Source organism: Sylvia atricapilla, chromosome 4 (assembly GCF_009819655.1).
Source record: "Sylvia atricapilla isolate bSylAtr1 chromosome 4, bSylAtr1.pri, whole genome shotgun sequence".
Taxonomy (NCBI): Eukaryota; Metazoa; Chordata; class Aves; order Passeriformes; family Sylviidae; genus Sylvia; species Sylvia atricapilla.
In genome coordinates this window covers 17,238,696-17,262,825 of record NC_089143.1, presented here as the reverse complement: position 1 = coordinate 17,262,825, position 24,130 = coordinate 17,238,696, and the positions used below count along the sequence as shown (strand labels likewise).

At 37.1% G+C, this 24,130-nt stretch overlaps 1 protein-coding gene across 1 annotated transcript in view; it reads right to left on the bottom strand.

The window, feature by feature from the left end:
- The window catches only part of FAM184B (family with sequence similarity 184 member B), a 37,147-nt gene extending 13,307 nt beyond the window's left edge, over nucleotides 1-23,840 (bottom strand). The window contains exons 1-3 of the mRNA XM_066317189.1: nucleotides 23,670-23,840; nucleotides 10,214-10,972; nucleotides 2,930-3,040 (exon numbers count right to left, since the gene is read on the bottom strand). Of these exons, the coding sequence (XP_066173286.1) occupies nucleotides 2,930-3,040; nucleotides 10,214-10,972; nucleotides 23,670-23,804 (1,005 nt within the window). The 5' untranslated portion in view covers nucleotides 23,805-23,840. The remainder of the gene's footprint in view (nucleotides 1-2,929; nucleotides 3,041-10,213; nucleotides 10,973-23,669) is intronic.
- Between the last annotated feature and the right edge of the window lie 290 nt (nucleotides 23,841-24,130).

Here is a 24,130-nt window from a genome sequence, read left to right as displayed (position 1 = left end):
CAGCATTTAAGCAAATGAAACTATGCCAACTCAAATCAGTTCAGAATCTATTTGGATGTTTTGATTATTAACAAAGCAGCAACACAGTGGGATTTTGTGTTTTATAATGTCCTCCTGCTGGAAAACAAAAGTTCTTGAAGAAACGGTACTTTAATTCCATTAATAATTCACTTTTGTGAATAAAAATTTATTTATAAAAGTAAATTTTTTGCATAAATTGATCTCAGAGATGCAAACATTACCTAACATAACATAAACAGTAATATGGCATAAGAAGTAAAAAGAAAACAAAAGTAATTTTATTTTACTGGGTTGTTTTGGCTTATTCCAGAGTTACTTCAATTAAGTTCAAAGTAAACTGTAATTCCTGACCATAGGAATTCCTGACTGTGTTCTTTGGCTGCTATTTGGTGGAATCGTCAAGATCCATAAAAATTCTGGGCATTGCTGTGCTAGCATTGTTCAAAGATGTATCATGACAAACTGATGTTTGCACTTCCATTTTCTGTATCTTCCAATTCCAGAATAGAACAGAATCATAGAATATTCTGAGTTGGAAGGAGCCCACAAGGATCACAGAAGCTCAACTCCTGGCCCTACACAGCACCAAGGGGTGACACCATGTGCCTGAGAGCACTGGCTGAACGCTCCTTGAATTCTGCCAGGTTTGATGCTGTGACCAATTCCCTGGACAAACTGTTCCAGTGCCCAACCACCCTCTGGGAGAAAAACCTACCTCTAATATCCAACCTAAACCTCATCTGACACAACTTCAGGCCATTCCCCTGGGTCTTGTCACTGGTCACCAGAGAGAAGAAATCAGTGTCTGCCCCTCCATGAGGAGGTTCTGGACTGCAGTGAGGTGTCCCCTCGGTCTCCTCCAGGCTGAACAGACCAAGTGACATCAGCTGCTCCTCATACAGCTTCCCCTCAACACCCTTCACCATCTCTGTAGCCATCCTATGGACACTTTCTAATAGCTTCATATTTTTATAATATTGTGGCACCAAGATCCATTAACACATACAGAAGAGATCCTGTAGTTCAAAACCAAGGAACTGGAGGGCCCTAATGAATTAGCATTCAACCCACAAAGGATCTCACATCCTTCCTTCCAAATGACCAAACAGTCTGATGGCAAGTCTGATTTCTTTATCCATAAAAATCTTATTAATACAGAAATACTGCCACTTTGAAGTGCAACCCCAGAGAGATGAAATTATCATGCTTCTGTCTACTCTGCATAATGCTCCAGCTATGTCAGCCCAACCAAAAACGGGTCTTAGGCAGCCAAGGAAGCTATTTTTAGATCTGAAATTGTATCCAGGTTAGAACTGGATTAGTAACAGCACATTACCTAACCTTTGAGGCGGAAGCTCTGGGCTGAGCCATTGCAAAGGTTCCCAGATGGGAAACATGCCCTCAGTGAAACATAACATTATATAGTAAATGGTGCTTTCTTGGCTGTGAATATTCATGTACCTATAGCAGGAAACTGTTACAAGATGAAACAACTTCACTACCCTGGCAATACTACCAAGCAATTACTTCAGAAAGTATCCTTGTGACTAATCAAGAAAAATGCAAAATTTCTCTTTAAATGGGGCATTTCCTTCTCTTTGACAGCAGTCAGATTCTAAGATACAATAAAATGTTTCTTAGTGTACCTATTCATATTTATCACGACACTGTCAACATAATGTATGGCATGCTGTGTACTACTTGATATTATTTATGTTTATTTTTATATTGGCTATATTTTCCACCACTCTTTGCTAATTTACCATGATCTTGTGATGTGAGTGGATGAGCAGCTAGGAAACAGAAGTTTCTTTCATATTTTACTGTTCTGAACATGTGATTTCAGAAAAGTAATCTGATGACCCATGACCTTATTTTTTGCATTCCTGCAAAACCTGAGGAATAAACCTTCAGGTCATAAACTTTTCACTCTGAATAGGCCAACGCAGACTGGATTGACCTGAAATTCTCTCAGAGAATAATCTGTAGGAAACAGTGGCAGGCAGAAATGTGTAGTGAAACTTAAAAATAGCCAGAAATTTCAGAACATTAAACTACACTTAAATTCTGCATTTTAAACTGTATATTAAACTACACTTAAGTTCTGTGTTTTAAAGACTGGGAAATAGATAGAATGTCAGGATGTCACTGTTTGAAATCAGAATGTATAAATATGTTTTACAGGAGAAATGAAGAAAAGCCTATGCTGCAATCATAACTAGTACAGCCAGCATGGCACAGATGGGAGAAAAACCAGGCATTGTTTATTGTAAATGAGCACAACACATGCCCTGATTGCTGGAACATGCACACCAAGGGGTACTAACAGCATGTGAGAAAGTGGAGGCAGTAAAGAGAGGACAACCTTTTGCACAGCCTCCTGATAAGCCTATCTGTCCTTCCTCTGTCTTTAAACACTTAACGAGAGCTCATTATGGCCACTGAGAGTCTACAAATGTCTGCTGAAGAAGATCTAGGTCTTCACCTTTTGCAAAGCTGTTGCCATGCAAACTCCCACTGAACTTGAGGGAAATGAAAACTGGTTAGAATCAGTGAAGATACATCTCTATGCATTAAAAAAAATCAGAAAGTTAACAGGAGTTGTAAGGAAGATTCTAATCTCACTTTGTCCTGTAAACAAACAAACAGAGTCACTCTGCAACCTTGATATAGCCAAACTTCTCACCTTAGCACATCTCTGAAGAGTAATGTATGAAATAAATAGGCTTGTCAAAATCTTCACAGATATTTAGAAGCAGCTATTTCTGCTATTTCTATCTAGAGTCCTTGCATATTTTATTGAGTGGTAGACACAACAAATAGCATTAAAATCTAATCCAGAATCTCTCAGATGGGGTGAAAAATGAAGAGACATTTTATTACTGCATTATATTTATGCCCAGTTTACCTCAAGTGAAGAGTTTTGAAGTTTCCCAGTTAGAACTTCTTTCTCTTTCTCTAGTTGCTTTAGTTCACACTCAGATTTTCTTTTGAATTCATCTAGCTGTGTCTGGAGCTCCTAAAATTAAAAAAAAAAAAAAAAAAAAAAAAAAAAAAAAAAAAAAAAGACAGGAGCATCCAATACCTTGGACAAAACATGCACCATGAAAAATAACACATTTCTTTTACATTAACCTAGATAATACAGCTGTGTACACAATAGTTCATGCTACTGTCACTTAATGTCACTCGTGTTATTTAATTTAAAATGTATAAACATTTTGGTTTGGTTCTTTCTAATATTAGTGTGAAACAATACAGTTCACATTATCCTAATCTTCTACTCAAAGCTTCCCTAAGTGTAGAACTGTACAGCATACAGAGTCAGACTGTTTTGCCTTGAGTGGTATTAAGGTTCAAAAATAAAAAAGGAGCAGATATAACTGTCTTTTTGATTAAAACATGAAGATCAGGTGTAACATTCCCACTTCAACTCTGTCAACTGACTTTATTCTATGTATCTTAATTTTTCCATCTGGAAAAATAGACATTACACTTCCTTAAGAGCTGTTACAGACCTTAGTTGAATGAGAGGATGTAAACAGTATCAATAACGAAAAAAAAATTGTAATTTTGTTTTACTCAGTATTTTTTTATTAAATGAAAATGAATCTCTAAGAAGATATTATTATAAGCAATAATATTTATTGTCTATGAAAAATAAAAGTCTACTACTATGCCTTTTTTTTTCTAAAGTATGATATGTTTAATACTTAAATTCAATCTGACTCACATGAAGAGCTTCAGCATGGCATAATTTTAAGAATACCTGGACAAGCTAATAATAAGTAGAATACACCATATAAAAGGCAAAGTCATTTCCATAAGGCTTCACTAGTGTAACTATGTCCCTCACCTGGATTCAATTTTGAGAAATAAGATTGTACAAATGTATTAACTCCAGCAATTTCATGGAAATTATTTCTTTTGGCAAGCACTAAACACAATTCCTAGCCTCTAAGACTGGGCAGGTACTATGAAGCTCAACATTTAGGGGACAGTAGCTGCTTGATTTTTTTTTGACTTCACAACTTGTCAGCAAGTGTTTGATTATTCTCAAGTAAACACTGAGCTCAAAAAGTTATAGCAGCGTTAATTGCAGAAAATGGGTAGAAGTTCCTTCATAGCACCAAGAAGGGTCTAGAAACCACCTGGCCAGTAGTCTGATTGTCCCATTCTACAAACTGTTGAAATTAATCTTCTTTTTCTCTCTAGAGTATCTTAGATGAAGACTGAAGTCATTAGGAGTCAGAAACCAACTTCCCCCTTAGCTCATGCTCAAATTTGGCAAATCACTTAAATATACACTGACTTGTGAGCTCCACTAGTCACTAAAGCACATGCTTAAAACTGAACACGTGTTTCAAGGTTATCCTCCCTCTGAATAGAATTCAGCTCACGTTTAGGTTCCTACTGCACAGGAACATTAGAGACTGCAGATTTCCTAAAGCCAAAGGATTCAGTCACAGACAGCAGCTCTGATGAAAGTGAAATTCTTTGAAGGATCTCTTAAGCCAATTGCTGCTAATGCGTATCAACAACAACAACAACAAAAAAACCCCAGCTTAACCACTTAAAACACACTGGAAAAAAGATATTGCTCAGGTAGGATGTTTAGATCTACAAGAAGATGAGCCTTCTTTCTGACTAAAGTTAAATAAGGACATATATATGTATGTATGTATGCATATATTTGTAAATAGTTGTCATTTCATTGATAACACATGCAGTCTGAATTAATTTACCAACACATTGCAGAATTAGATCCTCTGACTAAACACTAGAAAATTCTGATTAAATCAATTTATCTGAGTATTTCCCAGCAGTGTTCCATAAAAATTTAACTTGGAAATCATACGTTCCACAATACATTCTTCTTCAGGAAGGATCATATATAAAACACTCCAACTGCCACATGCAAAGCATGCAAGGACAAGTATTGCTTAGAATGCCATTTACATCAAGGATAAATTCACCTTCCTCCCTTTGGAGCTTTTCCCAGAAATACATTAGTCAGACCTTTTTTCTTTTCTTTTCCTGTTTTTGGGGGTTTTTTTCTGTACAAAGAAAATCCTGGCATTTTATGTTAATTTAAAGTGCCTACAGTGAGTATAATTCAAATGATGTTTCTGTGACCAATAAGATTAAAACCAGATGAATTAAAGCAACCATCAATAGAAGAATATTCCTACATTCTGCTTTTTTTTTGCTTTTTCTTCTTTTCTTCCTTTTTTTTTTTTTTTTCAGATACCATGAAGTTTTAGACTGGCCTAATTTCCTTTGTATCCTTCATTACATTATCTACCACTCCTTTTATCAGCTATTCCTTTAGACAAATCTTTTCCTTATTGGACTGATGCTTGATTTTACAAAGAACGTTCTCCTTTATTCATACCCTCCTTGTGAACAGCTATAGTTTCCATAGTCTATAAAACACACTAGACATAACTGTCCAAAAAAAAACCCCCAGGATAGAACTCTGGGGTCACAGTAATATATTTTGTAGTGAAAATGCTATTTACGTGGTAATACTCCATTGAAAAATATTTGCTTTATTTTAGTTAAAAATGCAGAACTGTACTGATTCAGGATGGTAAGTCTCATTCCTGAGACTCATTCCAATCATTCCTGCAGTGTAGGAATGATTTGGGGGTTTTTGCTTGTTCTGGTTTGAGCTTGGATGTGTAACTCACTTCCAACCACACAGGCTGCCTCAAGGACAACTTTAGTCCTGCAAAAAAGTACAGTAGACTATCTGCTGACTGATGCCAAGTCTAATCTTCCTGAATGGTAGCTTAACAATAGTTTAAGAGAACTAAAAAGTATAGAAAATATTCAGGGCTGAACAGCTGACTTTACTGAGTTTATTCCTGCTATAATTTCTGCACAGCTTTTCAGAATAACTATTTTCTGTATTTCAAAATAAACAGATCAGTATTCCAACTTGACTTCAGCAGAGAAAGTCTGCCTTATACGTTGCTCTCTGTAAAGATTAGGTTACAGAAGCAGTTGAACACTACACCCTGGTCTAGCCCAAGGATGTCTGTAGCTCTTTTGCTGTCTTTGCAGAAACTCATGTACTTCAGGTAATGAACACAAATCAGTGTTGAACTGAATGACCTAAGAGATCGGGGAATCTTATCGGATTGGCTCCTGTCCAATAAAGACATCAATCTTATAAAAAAAAACCTATGTTGATTTCAGTATTTTTGGTATGCCATGTCTTTGAATATTTAAGAGCAAATCACCTGTTAAAGCTCTTGCACTTCAGAGTTGCTCTTTTTCCGACTCTCTTTGGTCCAAGTCATTTGCTGCAGCTGCATTATTTAATGTTTCAGTTCATCTACTTTATTAACAGCTTTGCTTCGGGAATTCAATGTAGTTCCCATATCTTCTGTGGTACCAAAATTTACATTTCAAGTAGCATAAATAACTTGCAAAATTTCCAGTATCAGTGACTACTAACATGGGAAGTACTTCAGAATGACATTAATGAGCACCTTACCTGCTTTATGCAGGATTTCCTTTTCTTGGTGTGAATTTCTCTCTTCGACTACACTTAGATCTTCTTCCTCTTTTTTCACTATACATTTTGATCCAAGAATTTCTTGCTGTGTTCGCTTAACCTACACTTCCAATTCCTAAAATATGCGTGACATTACTTTCATGTTTATTACATATGTAATTTCTTGTAATAAGAAATGAATGGTCATTTTCTATCTTGGTGTTCCATGATAAAAATCACCTACAGAGCTGTTTTAAATGCATTTTTTGCTCTTCCATACCTGTAAATTGTTTCTGCTGTCGGAATATTTGTGATGTGGCATAGTTGGCATAATTTTAAAATGAATACCCATCAACAGTTACCATCTAAAAGATGTCTGAGATTATCTTAAACTTGAAATAGGTCATACTTATAATAACCTCACGACAACTTATGCCAAAAGTTAATGACTATTAACTAGGGTTTCTTCAGTTGCTGAAATACAACGGTTTGTCACATAATCTATTATACAGGTACCTAAACTCAGAAAAAATTGGGTCCTACAGACTCTGCTGGGAATTGTCTTCCCATTACCAACAGAAAAAATCTGAACCATATTTAATGCTCTATTTCTGGAGGTTCTAGCTGCAGTTCCAAATGTCTAGTATAATACTGCAATACTCACTCAGATAAAAATGCCATTTTTTCCTGTATGAATGTCAAGTAAAACCTCAGGGTTAAAACTAACTTGTATTTAACACTCTCTGTAGCTCAAAACTTCAAGGTAAGCTTGTTACTTTTATGTCTGGCATATATGCCAGAATATTTCCAAAACTAGACTGAACAGATCAGACTTAATGATTTGTCAAACTTTGTATTCCCCCTTCTACAGTAATAATAATAATAAATGTGTACTAATGTAATGCCTTTCATCTAAAGGTCTCAAACCTCTTGGCATACACTAAGGAGAAAACAGGAAAATTCATCTTGTTGAAACAACAGTCCTTTCACCTTTCAAGTCCTATAATAGCTTTTCCTGCTAGTATACTAATGCTCAAAGCTATTTCTGATTAAAAAGATGTTTCTATTTCCCTGTCTGCCATTGTCCACAGAAGTCAGAAAAAAAATTATTGAATTGCACCTTAAGAAATTGTTAATTTAGAAAGGAGAAACTTTTGGGGTTTTTGTTCAAACTGTAAAGAAACAGAAAACAATATCATGTCTAACTCTTTCCCTCCTTCCAGATTTATCCTAGTCAGAGAGTATCTCTTCAAAGATTCAAGGCAATATGCTCCAGTGGTATGTAAATCAGCCTCATTCCACAGACTTAGAGGATTTGAAATGTACAAGTTGAGCATACGTCCTTCAGAAAATATTTCAGTTTATATCCAGAAAATTCAGTTTATTCAGAAAATATCCAGCGGATGCTGAATTTAGAAAATAAGTTGCTAATGACATCACCCTCTTACTTCTACTTCCTATCATATTTTACATTATTTATTCCTAAATTACGGCATTTCTTATACAATAAATCAGAAGAGTAAACCATGTGCATAAATTTTCATGTGTTTTTTCTTCATTTTCTCTGAATGTTACCTAAAGTACCCACAAAAAAATCATAATCCTCTTTTCCCCTCTAATGCTTTCAACTTCTACAGAGCCAGAATACAGATTGACTCAATTTTAAAAAAAGGCTTATCTGCATCTCTGCCATTCATTGTACCCTCTCCACTCTTCTGTAAAAGACAGAGGTTGTTCTGCACACTGAGACAATGAAATCTGAATAATGTTGGGGAAGGTGCATTCAATTCATCCTCTGATCTTGTGAAACGAAGAGGGAGTGACTGTATTGTAGGCTGAACTCCCTCTAAGAACGTCCTCAAAGAAGTAGCTCAGAACTCTGCATCATCAGCAAAACAATAGTGGCAAGCAAGATGTGAGGCCAGACGGTGAAAACAATTAAAAGCTGCCTTGGAAGAACACAGCTGACTTGACTGACCCTGCTCCCTGCAGAATTCTGGGGCTCTCTTCCTCTAAAAGAAGAAAATCTTCTTTCCCATTAGGGAACAATTTTTGTTATTCTGTAATACTCCAAGTCTAAACCTTCAAGGTGTTTTCTTATCTAATATACAAGATCGCTGTCATAGGCCTGGGGACATGTCTGGTAGGTGACTTTATGTGATGTAAAGCACCAAAAGTATCAGAAGAGAGTTGAACTGTTGAGCACAGAGCATGGCTGGCTGTTTTGATCTCAGGACTGTGCATCAGCATCTCTCCTGCACTCGGACCTTACATAACAAAAGCAGTTGTTCGGCAGATTTCCCATGACATGCCAACCTCTGAAACTGCATCTGACAAATGATGCAATCAGGAAGGGTCTGCAGAGCTGCGCTGCAAGTGTGTAAGACACACAGCAGTGAGGGTGGGCAGGCAAAGTGAGAACCAATGCAAGGTGAGAACCAATGGCAAAATTGTCATGGCTCAGAACTGTTGGAGTCCAGGACATCCCCTTGGATGGCCTGGGACCCGAGGAAGGGAATTTGAGCCTGGACAGGGGGGTGTGGAGCCACTCCAGGGGGCTCGGAGACCTTGGCACAGAGCCCAGGAAAACACCGGGTTTGATTTTAATCCATGGGAAAAGCTTCCAACATTGCAAAAGGAATTACAAACCATCGGGATGTGAAAATAGTAGTTTAGCACAGTAGACAATACAGAATTCAGTAGTTTAAGAATTTATAGAATAGAAGTAAATGGGGACAAGATGGTGGAATTTGGGTGGTACCTCATGTACTTCTCCTTCTTCCTCATCCTCCATCTTTTGGGGTGGTGATGGCACAAAGTAGTTAGAGTGGATTGGAGCAAAGTAGAAATGACACTTCTAGTGTGGGCACTGGGCATTGGCACAAACTAGTAAATAACCAATGCGTAGTTATCTATATAAATGTCAGGGAACATCCCATCTGTGGGGCAGTCGCCTCGTGTCCCAGCTGCTGTCTGGACCTCAGCTGGGAGCAGAGAAAATTCTGAGATATCGAATAATAAACAACACCAGAAACCTGAAAACAGACCTTGAGGACTCTGCTTTTTTACACCGACACAACTTGGGGCTTTTAGAGGGCCAAGGACTTTAAACCACCTAAAGCTCAGGTGAGGAAACCCCTCCAAGACAGAACCTAAAACTTCACAAGAGTAAAGGACACTTCATTAAATGGCACTTGTACAAGCCACTGCTGCAAGAGTCATACAGAGAACTTGATTCCTAAACTGCCAGCTCAGGTCTCTTATCTAACCCTCTTCATATCCATGCACTGAGCTATTGGCAACCACAAGGAAAAAGGAGAATGTACTCTGTAAACATTCATTGGCAGCAGTAGTGCCTGCTTACTGCTCTCTTGGCATTTCTGGGCAGGAAAGGTAAAAAATTCTGTTCAGCCAACAGACAAATTTTACTTCACTCCTCCCTCAAGGAATACAAAGTCTAGTGTTCAAAGTGTTTTCTTAATGGGTTACTAATCATCTTAACTCTTTCTTTAAAGTTGTAAGCATTATATCACTCCTATTTCCATTCCAAGCCTCTAAAACTGCTTTAGTACCTAAAAAGCATTTGAATCAATATGATAGTTAAAAGACCCTCGTCTCCCAAATTTTAAAGAATTGATAATTTTCACTTTCTCAGGCAGAGATAGAGATTACAGTCTCATACCCTACCTGTATTTGCTCCTTCAGCTTCTGGGAATGCTTCTTCCTCTCATTTATCTTCTGGCTTTTTTCCTCTAGGTCTGCTTCCAGCCTCTTTACCTGCTGCAGCAAGAAGACTTCCTCAGTCTCTGAGCTCTTCTTTTGCTCTGTTTCTCTTTGCTGGCAGTTTGTTTCCATCACAGATTGCTGCATGGCTTTTTTCAAAGTCTCTTTTTCTGTCTCACAAGGGGCTTGCAATTTTCTTGTTTTCTGAGTATATTCTTCAGTTATTTTCTGGTTCTCACCCTTCAGGTCTTCCATCTCATTTACTACAGTGTGTCTTTCCACACTACATTTTTCATCTAAATTTACTTTTTTATCTAGATTTTCTCCTCTAAACGCTTTGCATTCATCTAGCAGTCCATCAAACTCCTGATTTAAATGTAGAAGTTTGTTTTCAAAGCCTGCATTGATATCTACTGTGTCCGTAGAAAGGCCCATCTGTGTTTGTTTCAGCTCTGTCCTTGACTCCTTCTCTTCTGCTTGCTTTTTACACAATATTAATTCTGCCAAGGCTTCTTCCTTCAATCTCTTGTGTTGTGCTACCGCAAGTTCAAGGGCCTGAATATGCTTTCTCAGTAACTGTTCCTCCTCAACTTTGCTTTTACACTGAAGAATTGTCTCTCTTGTCTCAGCAAGAATACTCTGAATTTCCGCTTCATGAGCCTCTCTCAGAGCCTGTATACTGTCCTCATGTTCATCATTCTTGGTGTTCAGGGCATAAATCACCTATCGAACAAGAAAAATAGAAAAGTAAAGTATCTTGTGAACAGTAGCAATTAACCCAGTTACTGTATTTATCAAGGTGTTAAACACTAAAAGACAATTACTGCTATAATTTTTTTTTTTTTTTTGTGGCGGTGGCTCTTTGTGTTGTTTGGTTGGTTGGGTTTTTTTCAGGAAACTAGGAACAGAGGGGAAAATTATGAAAATTATGAAAATTATGAAAAGAAAACTCCATAGAAAAGGAAGACAATACTATGACAATTTTTTTTCACTTCTTGTCAGAAATTTCTTTTTTATTCTAGGTAAGTTGTCACTTCATTTCACTAGTTTGATCTCTAACACAAAGGAGGAAGTTGGATCCATTCTTTAGCTAACTAACTCCTTACTTGAAGTCCTATTCATCTCACCTTCAGTGCAGCAGGACTACTACTAAAGGCAAAACTGCCTTTAGCATGACAAAGTGCTGGGAACCAGTATCAGCAAATCTCAACAATGAAACCTGAGGTCCTGACATCCAGTCCATGTGGACCAAAATCACTTCTGGACGTAAATGAAAGAATGAGAAGTGGATTAAAGTCTGCTCTCCTGGCTCCAGTTAAAACACCATGGAAGATGCACTCCTGGAATGACATTCCTGACAGGCCAGTTTGGTCAGCTCTTCAGGGTAGCTATTACCTAACTGCAAGCATCTTTTGACTTGATTCTGAGAAGTGTTCAGCCAGTGTGTATCAGGGGTATTCCGCCATAATTTCAGTAACAGCTATAAATCTCAAAATGGCTTTTAGCAGATTCAAGCAGGTCTCTGATAACAATAAGTAATTTTTCCAAACAACTGATTTAAGCCCGTTAATGTTTTATTTTCTTTTACAAAATGCAGAATAATAATTCTCATGATGTAAGACCTTGTCACCTAAGGCTTCATCTGTTACCATAAGATACACCAGGCATCTCTCACAGAAGCTGTTGTACAAGCACCATACCATTCCTTCAAAAAGAAAATGCTATTAGAAGCCCACAGTAGCCTGAAACAAAGAGCTAAGGCCCAAGTTAAATTTACAGCTAGATATAATTGCACGACAGAATAACTGCCTTGAAAAGACACATGCTTGTCTTTTCAGACCTCCACTAGGACATACTGGGCCTAATCCAGTTTCTACTGGACACAGTTATCTAACTCAAGGAGAGCAATACATTATGTATGAAGGTTTTCGACTTGCTTGGTTGGTTAGGGCTTTTTAGGAACAAATTACTGCTCTAAAAAACTAGATTTGGAATTTGTACACAAGTTCTGACAGATATTTGCAGTCTGGCCTGAGCTCACAGAAGTTAATCAAAAGACTCTTATACAGTGTTTGAGAAAATCATAGCCTTAAGTAAGTAGATAAATAAATACAGAAACAATGTCACAAATAATTCTTTAACTATGCTAGAGTTGTGGCCCTATAATCTTCAAGCCTTTATCAGGGCAAGTCTCCATTGAGAGTCCAGTGAGTGTCTTGACCAGAATAAGTGTCACAAGCCTGGAACGTGTTATATAAGTCCAGAAGATGTCTTCAGAATTACTGAATTTGCTTATCTATGTCCAACCACTTTTTGTGCTATCTGTATATGAATAACATATTGAATTTCAGTCAACCATAAATGAAAGCAAATACACAAATACATCTTGTGTATAGCCAACTTCCTCCCTGGCAGTCATGAATAAGGTACAGAAGCCTTAAAATTCACAAATGCAAAACACGTTCTGAATATATTTCTCGATAAACATTTGACAAAATAGAGTAACAGCATCATATTTCAGAATATCAGACAAGAAATTATTGTCTACATTTAGATAGGTATATTTTGGGGCCTTAGATTACAAGTCATTAATTCTTCTCTGTTATTTTTAACCATTTTCCTTTGAAATGGAAAGAGTTACAGTATCCTGAGCAGACTTCTTCATCTCACTAACTAAAATCATTCTATGAACAGTTATTATCCATTACGGAGGCAGACGTAAAAACCCCAGGAAAATAATTTTTGCCCATATTTTCCACACTGCCCAGTAATGAATGACCAGTAATTAGGCTGGGTAACTATTCAGTTGATTAGGTCAGATACTGATGATAATTTTCCTGTATTTCATTCCACCAGTAAAACAGAAATTAACATCTAGCCTTTGTGACTCAGACTTTCACTCAATGATGAATTTATCTACTAAATCACCATGGCCTGTCTCATACTATGCTGTGTTCACGATTCCTCTAAAATTGGACCTAATCATACAGGTTTCCCAAATTCCACTAAGCATTAGCCTACCACCAGCACCTTAGGTGAGTTATCTAAAAAAATGGAAGAATCTGGCCTCCCTGCCCATCTATTAATCCTACACTTCTGTTCAATACTGGCTAGAACCACAATGAAGCATTTTGATTTGTATGCCCTTAAATTTAATCTTCAAGCTTGAGTGCTGAAACTGACCCTTTCATATCTTAACCTTCTTAAAAGATTTAATTTTGAGACGGCTGCTGCTCTGTACTTCATGAAATTTAAGCTCTTCACATGTGCCTTTCACCCCCTACTGAATACAGCTCCTATATTCCTATTCCAGATACCTCATTTTGAAGACTGGAGTTATGTGAGATGAGCCAGAGCTTTATGTGCTGGAAGGAAAAATATTGAAAAATTGCTTGAGACCTGTACGTTGTGAGTGTACACTAATGTGGTATAAATCCCTTAAAAGCTGTGTTGATAAACAGCTTTTAAAAAGTAGCTCTAAAACTGATCATTTGACAGTACAGACAGAATAGCTTTCAAATCCAAAGAGCACATTATTGCTCTTGGAGTCACTACCATCATACCAATGGCTCCTGCCTCCCTACAGTTCTCCAACACCAAATGGATTGGGGAACACTGCGCTGAATTTATAGCATACAACTGAGTGTTGTATGGCAGGTTGGTAAAAACACTACTCACGTACACTGGAATATTAACAGTGCAGTGAATGTGAATACATCTTATTTTTCCTATTTTATCCTCCAAATGCTGCAAATATAAATAGCATTTTCTTTCTCCTTTTCCTTATGGTGATATAAAACAACAAACAAACAAAAAACAAAAACAACTAAAAAAACACATTCGACCGCACCTTAACAGTGAAGACAGAATTCAAGCATTCAAACCAAAAATTACCCTCTACCTAGAGTAGTGTTAAATACTATTCTTAGAGGAATCTGACTATCATCATGAGAAAAGTGTTTCTAGAGGTTGCTTTTCTAGTGGAACAAGAATTAAGACAATTTGGTATGGAAGGTGAGAAGTGAGGATACTAAGACAAATCAAAGAAAAGCAAAATATCATAAATGTTCTTCCTTCAGGCCCAAACTAGTAGACACAAAACAAATATTTTCTGGCAAAAAAGGGTTAAAAAAAAAAAAAAGCCCTTCAGACCCTGGAAGACTGAGGTGGTGCAGCACAGAGGTAGCCAATGGCTCTGTATGAAATCCACCTGTGTTTAGATGATCTAATGTTACTTTGGCAAAAGCTCATGGTGCAATGTCTCACCCTCCTGAAAGCCTCAGGCTTCCCTCATCTAGAGATTCAGAGTAGAAGAGGGCAAGTTGATTTTACGTTCGTCAAATTTGACTATATCCCCCCTTTTCCTACACTACCATGTATTACAGTCAGTGCAAAAACACAACTTAATACTAAAATGTATCAAGAAAGCATAAGCATAAAATGTCTACAGGTTTCTAATATATTCTGGTATATTTTTGATTCTTTCTGCCACTCCCTTTATTCCCCCCCTCCCACTTTAGTTTAAATTTAATACAAGAAAATAACCCAGGTACATTTATTTGATTCCATTTTTTTACCTTTTTATTTTTCTGCTTGGTGTTGCATAATACTGAACACAGAAAATGGTAGTTTAGTGTTTTATGTATTGTACCCAATCTCTCAAGTGTCATTTAACATAAAATGAGCTCTGGCCTAAATTTTACTAAAGAGACATCCAGCTGTCCCTCATTTGTATTTTACAGTTTCTGATAAGTTACGAGAATAAATGCCAGGCAACTTATGAATTAGGAAAGTAAAGCTATATTGCAAGAATATTTCCACAGGCAGAGCAGGCTTAAAAAAGGCATCAATAATTTCAGCAAAGAAAAAATATGCTGTAGAACCACAAAAGTTAATTGGGAGTCCAGGAAGTGTCTTGACTGCAGTGTCACAAGTCTAATCTGTGTTTCATAAACCCCTAAAACATCTCCAGAATTACTGAATTTGTTTGTCTATGTCTAACCACTTTTTGTTCTATCTGTATATGAACAACATATTGGACACCAATACTACATCCCAACAATTTTAGAAAAACAGAAGTATATTACAGAATCACAGAAGCTAGAAAGAGACTCCTCTGCACTGGGAAAATACCAGGCAGTTTATTACTGAAATTTCTTCTGGAACTGTTCAATAAAATCTATTCAACTTTAATCCCTTCTTTTTACACTGGTCACAAATCCATCTGCTACGACTCATTGCAAGCACTGCCTCCCCAGCACGGCAAGAAGTAGGTCCTCCTAAACAGTAAAGGAAACATTAAAGACTTCTTCAGATCGGACATGGAAATTCTGAGAAACTGGTTGTTCTGAAACACAGCTACCACATAAGGAGGTCTGAGGTGGCCACTAGCAAATTACCACAAGGAAAAGTCTAAAAAACCCCTACGCATTACAGTCCCAGGAAGATGTTTCCTGCACATGAGATGGGATTCATCTCACCCAACATTGTCCATTGCATCACCACACATCTAATCCAGGTTAGCCAAAGGAGAAAGGCAGGTGACTCCAAAGGACAATATTTCCCTTCCCAATACAGGTGTCTCAATCAGGTGACATAAGTGAAATTGATTGCTTCACGGGTTTATATAATTTCTGCACACCCCACTTCCAGATTCTCCCTTTTCTACAGAGCTGAGAAAGTCCTATGCAAAGGGAAAAAAGTTTCCATTCTCAGAGGCTGAAACTGATAAACTGTCTGCTCTCTAGGGTTTCTCTCCATCTTGCACTGATGTCTCACTTCATACTGACTCCATTTCTATACACCCACTTCATGCTCTTTTACCAACTATTTACAAAACAAAACCAGATACTGGGTGTTCAGTAACTGGATGCAGTTTGTCTTCCATCTATATTCCTTATTTCCTTCCATTATGTTTAGATGTTTATGTCTCCCTTTGAGTTAGTATTATCTATTAATTTTAATATGTTTTTTCTTTTTACTTCCAGGTCATTACTTAATAAGTGAAACAATGCAAGATGTAGCCTAGATCTTTGTAGTACCTGCCTCCATACATTATGATGCTGTAAATCTTTTTTACAGTTCCTGGCTCATGTCATATCTTATATTTCAAAACCCTTTCCTACATAAATTTGAAATAATTTTTCAAAACCTAAATAGGAAACCCACCATTTTTTTTTAGATTCTGTGTGCAATTAAGAGCTAGAATAAATAAAATCAGTCAGCATGACATTTACATGAAATACATTCCACTACTTTGTTATCCCTGAGGTGATTCAAATTCATCTTGAGCATATTTATCAGGTTAAGCTCTATTCAAACGTTGTCAGAGGATCACATTATTTTTCTGTAAAAGCTGAATTAGGTAAAATGTCTCTCTATTAAAAACCACAGAACTAGATGAGAGATTATGCTTAGACACTGAAAAAGCAGTGTCAATCAACACACACACATATATAGGCAAATTACCAGAAAGGTCAATTTGTTTGATTTCGGAGTTCTTTCTCTTCACATTTTGCAATCTCTGTCTTGGTGAAATACTTAACTCCTTAAGATCTCAAATATCCCCGTAAACCTTAGGCTAGTACAGTCTTGGATGAGTTCAACTTTATCTTAAGAAGCTCCGTCAGATGCATAACGTGCAAGAAGTAGAGGATCTGTCTGACAAATTTATGTCCTCTGTCCATTGTTGTCACTGTAGACCAGGTGAATTTTTAGCATACAAGTGAAGTCACCAGTTGTGTCAATAGAAGGGAAAAAAAAAGACCTTATTTGCATGAAATTCACAAATAATTCAGTTCTGGTTATTGTTACATATTAAGCTCTTCTAGGATACAAACCTATCTAAAACTCATAGAAGTTTGATCTAAATTATGCTTCCAAGATATGACCTAATGCATTTCATCAACCAGATTTAAACACAGTGGTGACAGAATTCATCTGCCAAAATAACACTCTATTTTGTGAAAGGTTTCATTACATCCCAGACTTTTAAAGAACTTTAAAGAGGCTAAATTGCAGACATATGTTCTTTCAAAAGTTTTGTTTTTTAAAAAAAATTATTCTAGATATTTACCTAAAATCTTACCCTTCAAAAATACCTTCTGATTTGCAGATTACAATAAAGCAACATTGTCCAATTTTACAATAAATATGGTACCCAAAAAGACTTGTCAAGTAAGCTCTCACTTGATTCCCATCTTTCCAAGTATTTACTATAAATAAAGTAGAATTTGGAAGTCTTGCAAATATAAGTTGTAAAACTGATGATTTAATTACAGCTTGAGGGGGAAGAGATTTTTCCCAAACAAATACATGATTTTGTAGAGACAAATAATATGATTTATTCAAAACACATTATTTATTGTAAGTTTTGCCTCTATTTGTAAATCTGTGAGAAGCATAGATAAAATGAGTCCTGTTTCTTTCTAATCCAAACTAAAGCATTATACAGATTGGATCAAATTCTTACTCTCCTGTAGTGTGCATTCTCAGAGAGGATTTTTTAAAATTTAAAAGATTTCTTCATACATTCTAGATACTTTGCTTATTAAGAAAAGAAACCATCAGAACCCTCAGATATCACCGAATTTATAACACCAGTTTCTGCTACAACAGGCACCAAAATTTAAGTTCTTGCTGCTGTAGGCAAATTCAACTAAAAGATCACATGGATTCAAGAAGTGATTGCAAAATGTGTTGAGTAAAAATCCAGTTGGAACAAGGAAGTATTAAGATACTCTGCCAATCTCTGGAAAATCTCACAGATCAATGAAGGCAATGAAACTTTAGAGAACACTAGATGGATGCATACTCCTGTAACTCTCTGGGCACCATCAGAATCAGGCTATTGCCCCAGACAGACCTCAGCATAGTGTTTTCTAAAAGATATTTTTCTTTCAGTTTCTCTCCTCATTTTCAAAGCAGCATCACTGGACCCCAAGTCAACATAGTGTTATGAAGCTAAAGGGCTACGTAATAATATATACCATAATACTACACAATTACTTATGTACCCAGGAAATTTTTACACAAACATTTGTAAACATGTTTAAAATGGAGCTAGATCAAATACAGCCACTACTCACATTCCCATTTCAGGAAGATGTTCTTATTAAGCATATGCTAGACACCTTCTGGGATTGCATCAATGATCACAAAACCAAGAAAGTTTAACCACCATTTATCATCAGAAAAAGTTGAATCAGTCTGCAAAGGGTGTAGTGGCAATGCACCAAGTTGCATTGTAATGTCCTGCATTCTACAGAAAATTCATTATTTTTATGAAATACTAAGGCATATCAGTATTTTAGTAAAAACATTTCAACATTGTAAAACATGTAAAACTACTACCTGTAGTTCCAAAGAGCTTTGTTAATAAATTCTAGTAGTTCTCTCTTGCTGAATGAAAAAAAATGAAATAATCAACTGCAGGCTCATATTTACACTTAAAGAGGTTCTATAACCCTCTAAGAGGGTTATATAGTTACAACCAGCCAGTGCATAGTCACAGCCAGATGCTGTAACTTCCAAAAAGAATTAAAACAGAAGACTTCTCTGGTAGCAACCAGTTCTAAGTTAAAACTGCTTAAGTGCCTAAAATCCAAGTCAGACAATGTTCTGAATAAAAACCACATTAAAAACACACAATCTTCCTTCATAAGAATTTCACCCAGATCATTAAATTAGGAAAAAAAGAAAAAAAATCCCTATTTGAACACAGTCAGTCAGTTTCTAGTTTCTTTACAAAACAAAGGCAATATTTTGTCAGTAATAGAGTTGTGTGTGTTCTGCTGTCTCCAAGCTTTGGAAGAAAAATGAATATACAGTAAGTAAAACGTCAAGTTTGAACTAGCACAGTGAAGTTCGAGTTACTGTGCCCCACTGGGGGGTTGGGTAAATTAACTCAGATTTGGTGCTGCACTAACTACATTCACAGACCTCCTGCCAGCTTTAAGCACAAGCAAAAGAACCCCCGCCCCCCCAAAACTCACACGTCTATCTGTTCCTACTTAAAAACACAGGTTAAGTAGTTTTTAGAACCGGACTGAAGACAGTCTGGTTGTGTACAGGCAAGAAAACCAGTAAGACACTTATAAGATACAACTGTAGAGGTGGCAACAGAGGGAGTTCCACCTCAGTGTTACAGCTGCTTTAATAAAACACAGAAATTATTTTACCTAAGGAGGATGTGACTACTGAGGGAAAGGAACATGATACCTTATGGAAAAAGAAGTATTTTATATACAATATTCAATGTTGGAGCGTTCAAAAGCCGAAAACACATAGCTTGAAATATTTACAGAAGAATGTCTTCAACTGACTTGGCACTGACTTCTAATTTGGGTATAATTTTCACAATTGTAAAACATTGGCATGTACATACTAGTCAAAGGAAATATTAGGACAGAGGTATGATTACAGTGCCACTGAAAAAGGTCCTTTTAAATATTACCATTAAAAAAAGACAGAACATGAAGAAGCTATAACCTTGCAAAGTTTTTTTGTGCAATTAATGGATCATTAGGTATTTTATTGCCTATGGCCTGTAATTTGCATATTACTAATATGCAAAACATTAACTAGGATTCATTGGTAAAGAAACTTGAATCTATTATGTACTCTCCATTATAAAGCGGTTTTGAGTTGTCACTTGCTAAGACCATGAGATTTTCTGCAAACTTGATAAAATCAGTGCCAAATTTGTATGGTAAGGAAGTAATTCCATACATAAATTTCATTCTTTTCCCTTGAATTATTTTAAATTATGATTCCTAGCTATCCAAATAAGATACTAGGCTTTTTTTCTAATAGAAGTATGGCTTTAATACTGCTTTTGACCAGCTGATCAGCACAGTTTTATGACATTGCACACGCATTTAATAACCTATGAGTTCCTGTCTAGGGAGGAACTTCCTATAAGGAAAAATAAAGTAATGACAAGTTAAGAAATCTCAGCCTGCACATTCTTGTCAGCTCGTAGGCAAAAATAATGCTAGTTTTGAAATCCTGATAGCAAGTTGTACACAAAAGTCATGAAAACAAATACATCAGAAAGTACTTGGGGATACGGATGGCTGTTTTTGTTGGTCTTGTTAGCATGTAATTAAAGCAGTTTTATAAATAGATTCTCTCTATTTGACAACATGGAAATAATTCTTTTATATTCTTTGTCCTAAGAAAAAAATACTGTCCCTCTAAAAGCATGATCCTAGTTTTTATTCTATTCTATTTTGCTTCATTTTTGTAGAATATTGAATATGTCTCTAGAGAGCTGAGATCAAAAAGCTTCAAGCACAAAGGAGAGCTCTGGTAGCACAACAACTAACTGCACAACAGCTGAACCACTGTAAGCATTGGTTACTGAGTACTGTTAACACATCACAGCAAACAAGGTCAATAAACTTAAAACTATGTGAAAAAGGAAACATTTTTCAACAGGAATATGTGTAGACCACAGAAGTACTCTGTTAGAGTTACCGAGCTGTTAGGTGCTTCCAGAATAAACCATTAAAATTTGATCATATTTCATGTCTAAAACCAAGGAATGGCTGATAGCTTTATGGCAAATAAAGCAGGAAAGGTTAAAAGATCTAATATATGGCCCTGCTACAAGACACTGAAGTGGTGTAAAGAGTCTACGCCTTCACACATGTGCCAAGTCACTTGCTAATTCTTCACTACGTTTCCACCCCCAAGAGTGAGGCTAACAGAACTAAATTTTTTTTTTTTTTTTTTTTTTTTTTTCAGAAATCAGTCATACCTCCCTTAAACAATGAAGATAAGAGGGGATTGCTCTTCTGGCTGATTTTCCACTGAAGCTTATTAAATAATGATCATGTTTTCTACCTTGCTGACTGAGCTGAGGTGCTAAACGTCCAAGTGATAGGCAGTCAGAATGTGTAACATTCTGAACTGCTCCACACAGAGTCATTAACGAACATCTGCCTATGCTGCTGCTTCTAGAAGAGGAACACACTTGCTTCCCTTTGACATTTCTTTCCGCTAAAGGGAAAAAAGGGTTTGTAAGTGCGTTTTAACAGCAATTAACTTTTCCTTGTATCAGCACTCCCTTCCTCTGTTACAGTATCCAACATATGTACAGAAAATTCTTGTCAGACTACTTGAATTTTTTTTTTAGTAACAATCTACTTGACCAGTAACACTGCAATTTAAAATGTGCTTCTTACAAGACTTCCAGATTCGCAATACAGAGTCAGATGAACCCATCAATGGTATTACTTAATAACTACTACAAAGTCATGAATTCTGCTACAATCGAATACAATACAAATACACCCATTTCAGGAGAAGTGAACTACAAAAAACTAGTAGTCTGTGGTCCAAAGCAAACAAAACATTGCTAAAGGTTTGTAATTTTTGCAGCTACAGCCACAAATGTGCAGAACAGAAAAAAAAATGCATGACTGAAGTTATGAAAACTTCCTAGATTTTACCTTTTCAAAAACAGAAATAGCTGCAGAATGGGAGAAGCTCTCAGACTCTTTGTCCAGATTACAGGGATTACAGGGATTCCCTGCATCTCTGTATTCCTCTAACCAACACCTTAAGACAAAATCAGCACTACATGCAAGGACAGATATTCATCAGCTCATCCAGTTTCTGTCGATACCTTTACACATTTCTTTGCCTTTGAGAGTTGGAGGAGGCCCCTAATGACTATGTAACAAAGAGAATGGAAGTCTTAGAACTGTATCTTACACCTAATTTACATATTTTGTATTCATCTCACCTGGCACAACACTGAGTGGATGAATAATGAGATCATTATCTCCTTATCAAAAAGTCACTGAGACAGGAAGTTGCAGCTGGGCAACAACACACAGCAGTATTGCGTACAGGGTTAGAAACAAAAAGGAAAGTACTATGGGCCATTTAAATTTAGGAGGGATTTTATTATAATCATTCTGACTGTAATATAATGAAGGAAACAGTGCTTTAAAAAGAGCTCTCAAAATCCCTACATCACAAATTATTGTAACAGATTTCCCATAGAGCCATTTTTGAGCTGATCTGATGTCAGATTTTGCTTCTTACATGCTTGCTGTTGATACTGCATTAGTCTACACAGAATTCAGAAGTGAAAGTAGGTGATTTAAATTCCAGTTGTGCCATGAATTCACTTTAAGTGTGGTGTTATTGCAAAGAAAATTGCTTCTAAAAAGCTATATTCCAAAACAGAATTATCTGCTTTTCAGAGGTACTTTTTTGAGCTTCAGGTATAAACCATCTTTATTTCAGATAACTGAAAAGCATCTAGAGGGGAAATTTTACTAAAACTAAAGAAATCAATCTACACATACTTTTACAGTAGATATTTAGCAAAAAACATCTGAAAAAACTACTGCAATAAAATTATGCAATGTATGGGCAAAAAGTAAAGATCTTATTGTGTACCAATACTATCAAACAAACATACAATCACAGAACATGTAAAGTAAGTATGGGTATAGTACAGGAAGTATAATATAAGAAGTATATGTAATTAGAGGTATCTCTTGTTTATATATTGATGCACGTGATGTACATTATCACACACCGTTATCATGACATGAGAATGATGGCATTGTAACTAGTAAGCCGTTCTAACTTGAACATCTAAAGGACTTCTTATTCTTTGAGCTGTATTTTTAGTCAATGTTTTTCACTGCTAACAAGTCTCTATCAATTGCAGTGAGGTTACAGAATATGTAAAAGCTGTATTAGTAAACAAGGCTAGTAAATAGGTTTTGCTCACTGACAAAAATGCAGCCGAAGAAAGGTTTATAGATAACTGCCATTTCCTACATATTTTCTCTTATTTCTTAATATGGTGTGGAAAATAACGAGTAGTTCGGTATTGACGAAAAGTTTTAAGTACAACACACCACGTCATTTAGTCCTGTCTCTTCTTCAACTCCTTTTAGAAACGTCATTTAAGTAGCTCTTCTTATGCACATCAGGAACAATTAGCTGCGAGTCAGAGTACTAGTGTACTGTAGTACCACGCGTTGGCTGCAGCTTTGTAACAATATTACTTGAGAACTAGAAAACGCAAATTACATGCAGGCTTCCTAATTCTAGAAGAAAAGCGGATACTGTCAATCCCTCTCAGCAGCTCGCAAACAAACCCCGCATCTCCGCGGAGCTGGAGCTCTTCTCGTTATGGTCGCACTGTAATTAGTGCAGTTCGTGCGAGGCGTCCATCGCCTGCCATTAAGGCAACCCCTAAGGATGAGCTGCAGCCCCGGGGGGAACTGTGTGAAGTTTGTGCACACAGTTGATTTCGGCAACAGCCTGAAAAGGGAGGACCCGTGTCCCTTCCCTCCTCTCAGACAGGCGCATCAGAGGAGACAATTTCCGGACACCCCCGGCCAGGGCAGCCTCACCTCCTTAGAAAGACTGCAACAGCGAGACTTACCTTAGTGAGCTGAGCAATCTTCTTGCACATTTTCATGTGCATTTCCCGACTGCATTCCTCTGCCGAGCTGCTGCGAGCGGCTTTAGATCCATTGCAAGTCCCGGGCTGATGAAGGTTGTTTATGCCAGAGGCCATTAGGCTTGAATTTTAATCACGTCTGTCTGCGTACGCTCCGGGTAGCGCGATGCCGCTCGCCCCCCGGCTGCGGGCACCCACAGCCCCCGGCGCTGCAGGAACTTCAGCCCCGAGCAGGGCACGCTGCGGCCGCCGCTCCCCCTTCTCTGCAGATGTCCCACTCCTTCAGCAAAACACCCAGGCGAGCGAGCAGAGAACAGCATGTGCGAACGTCCTGATTGGGATTTTTTTTTTCCCTCCCCTTCTCTTCAAATGGTTGAGCTTCCGCCAGGAGAAGACGCCAGCGGCTGGGTGCTACAAATTCCCCACTGGAGACGCCGAGCCAG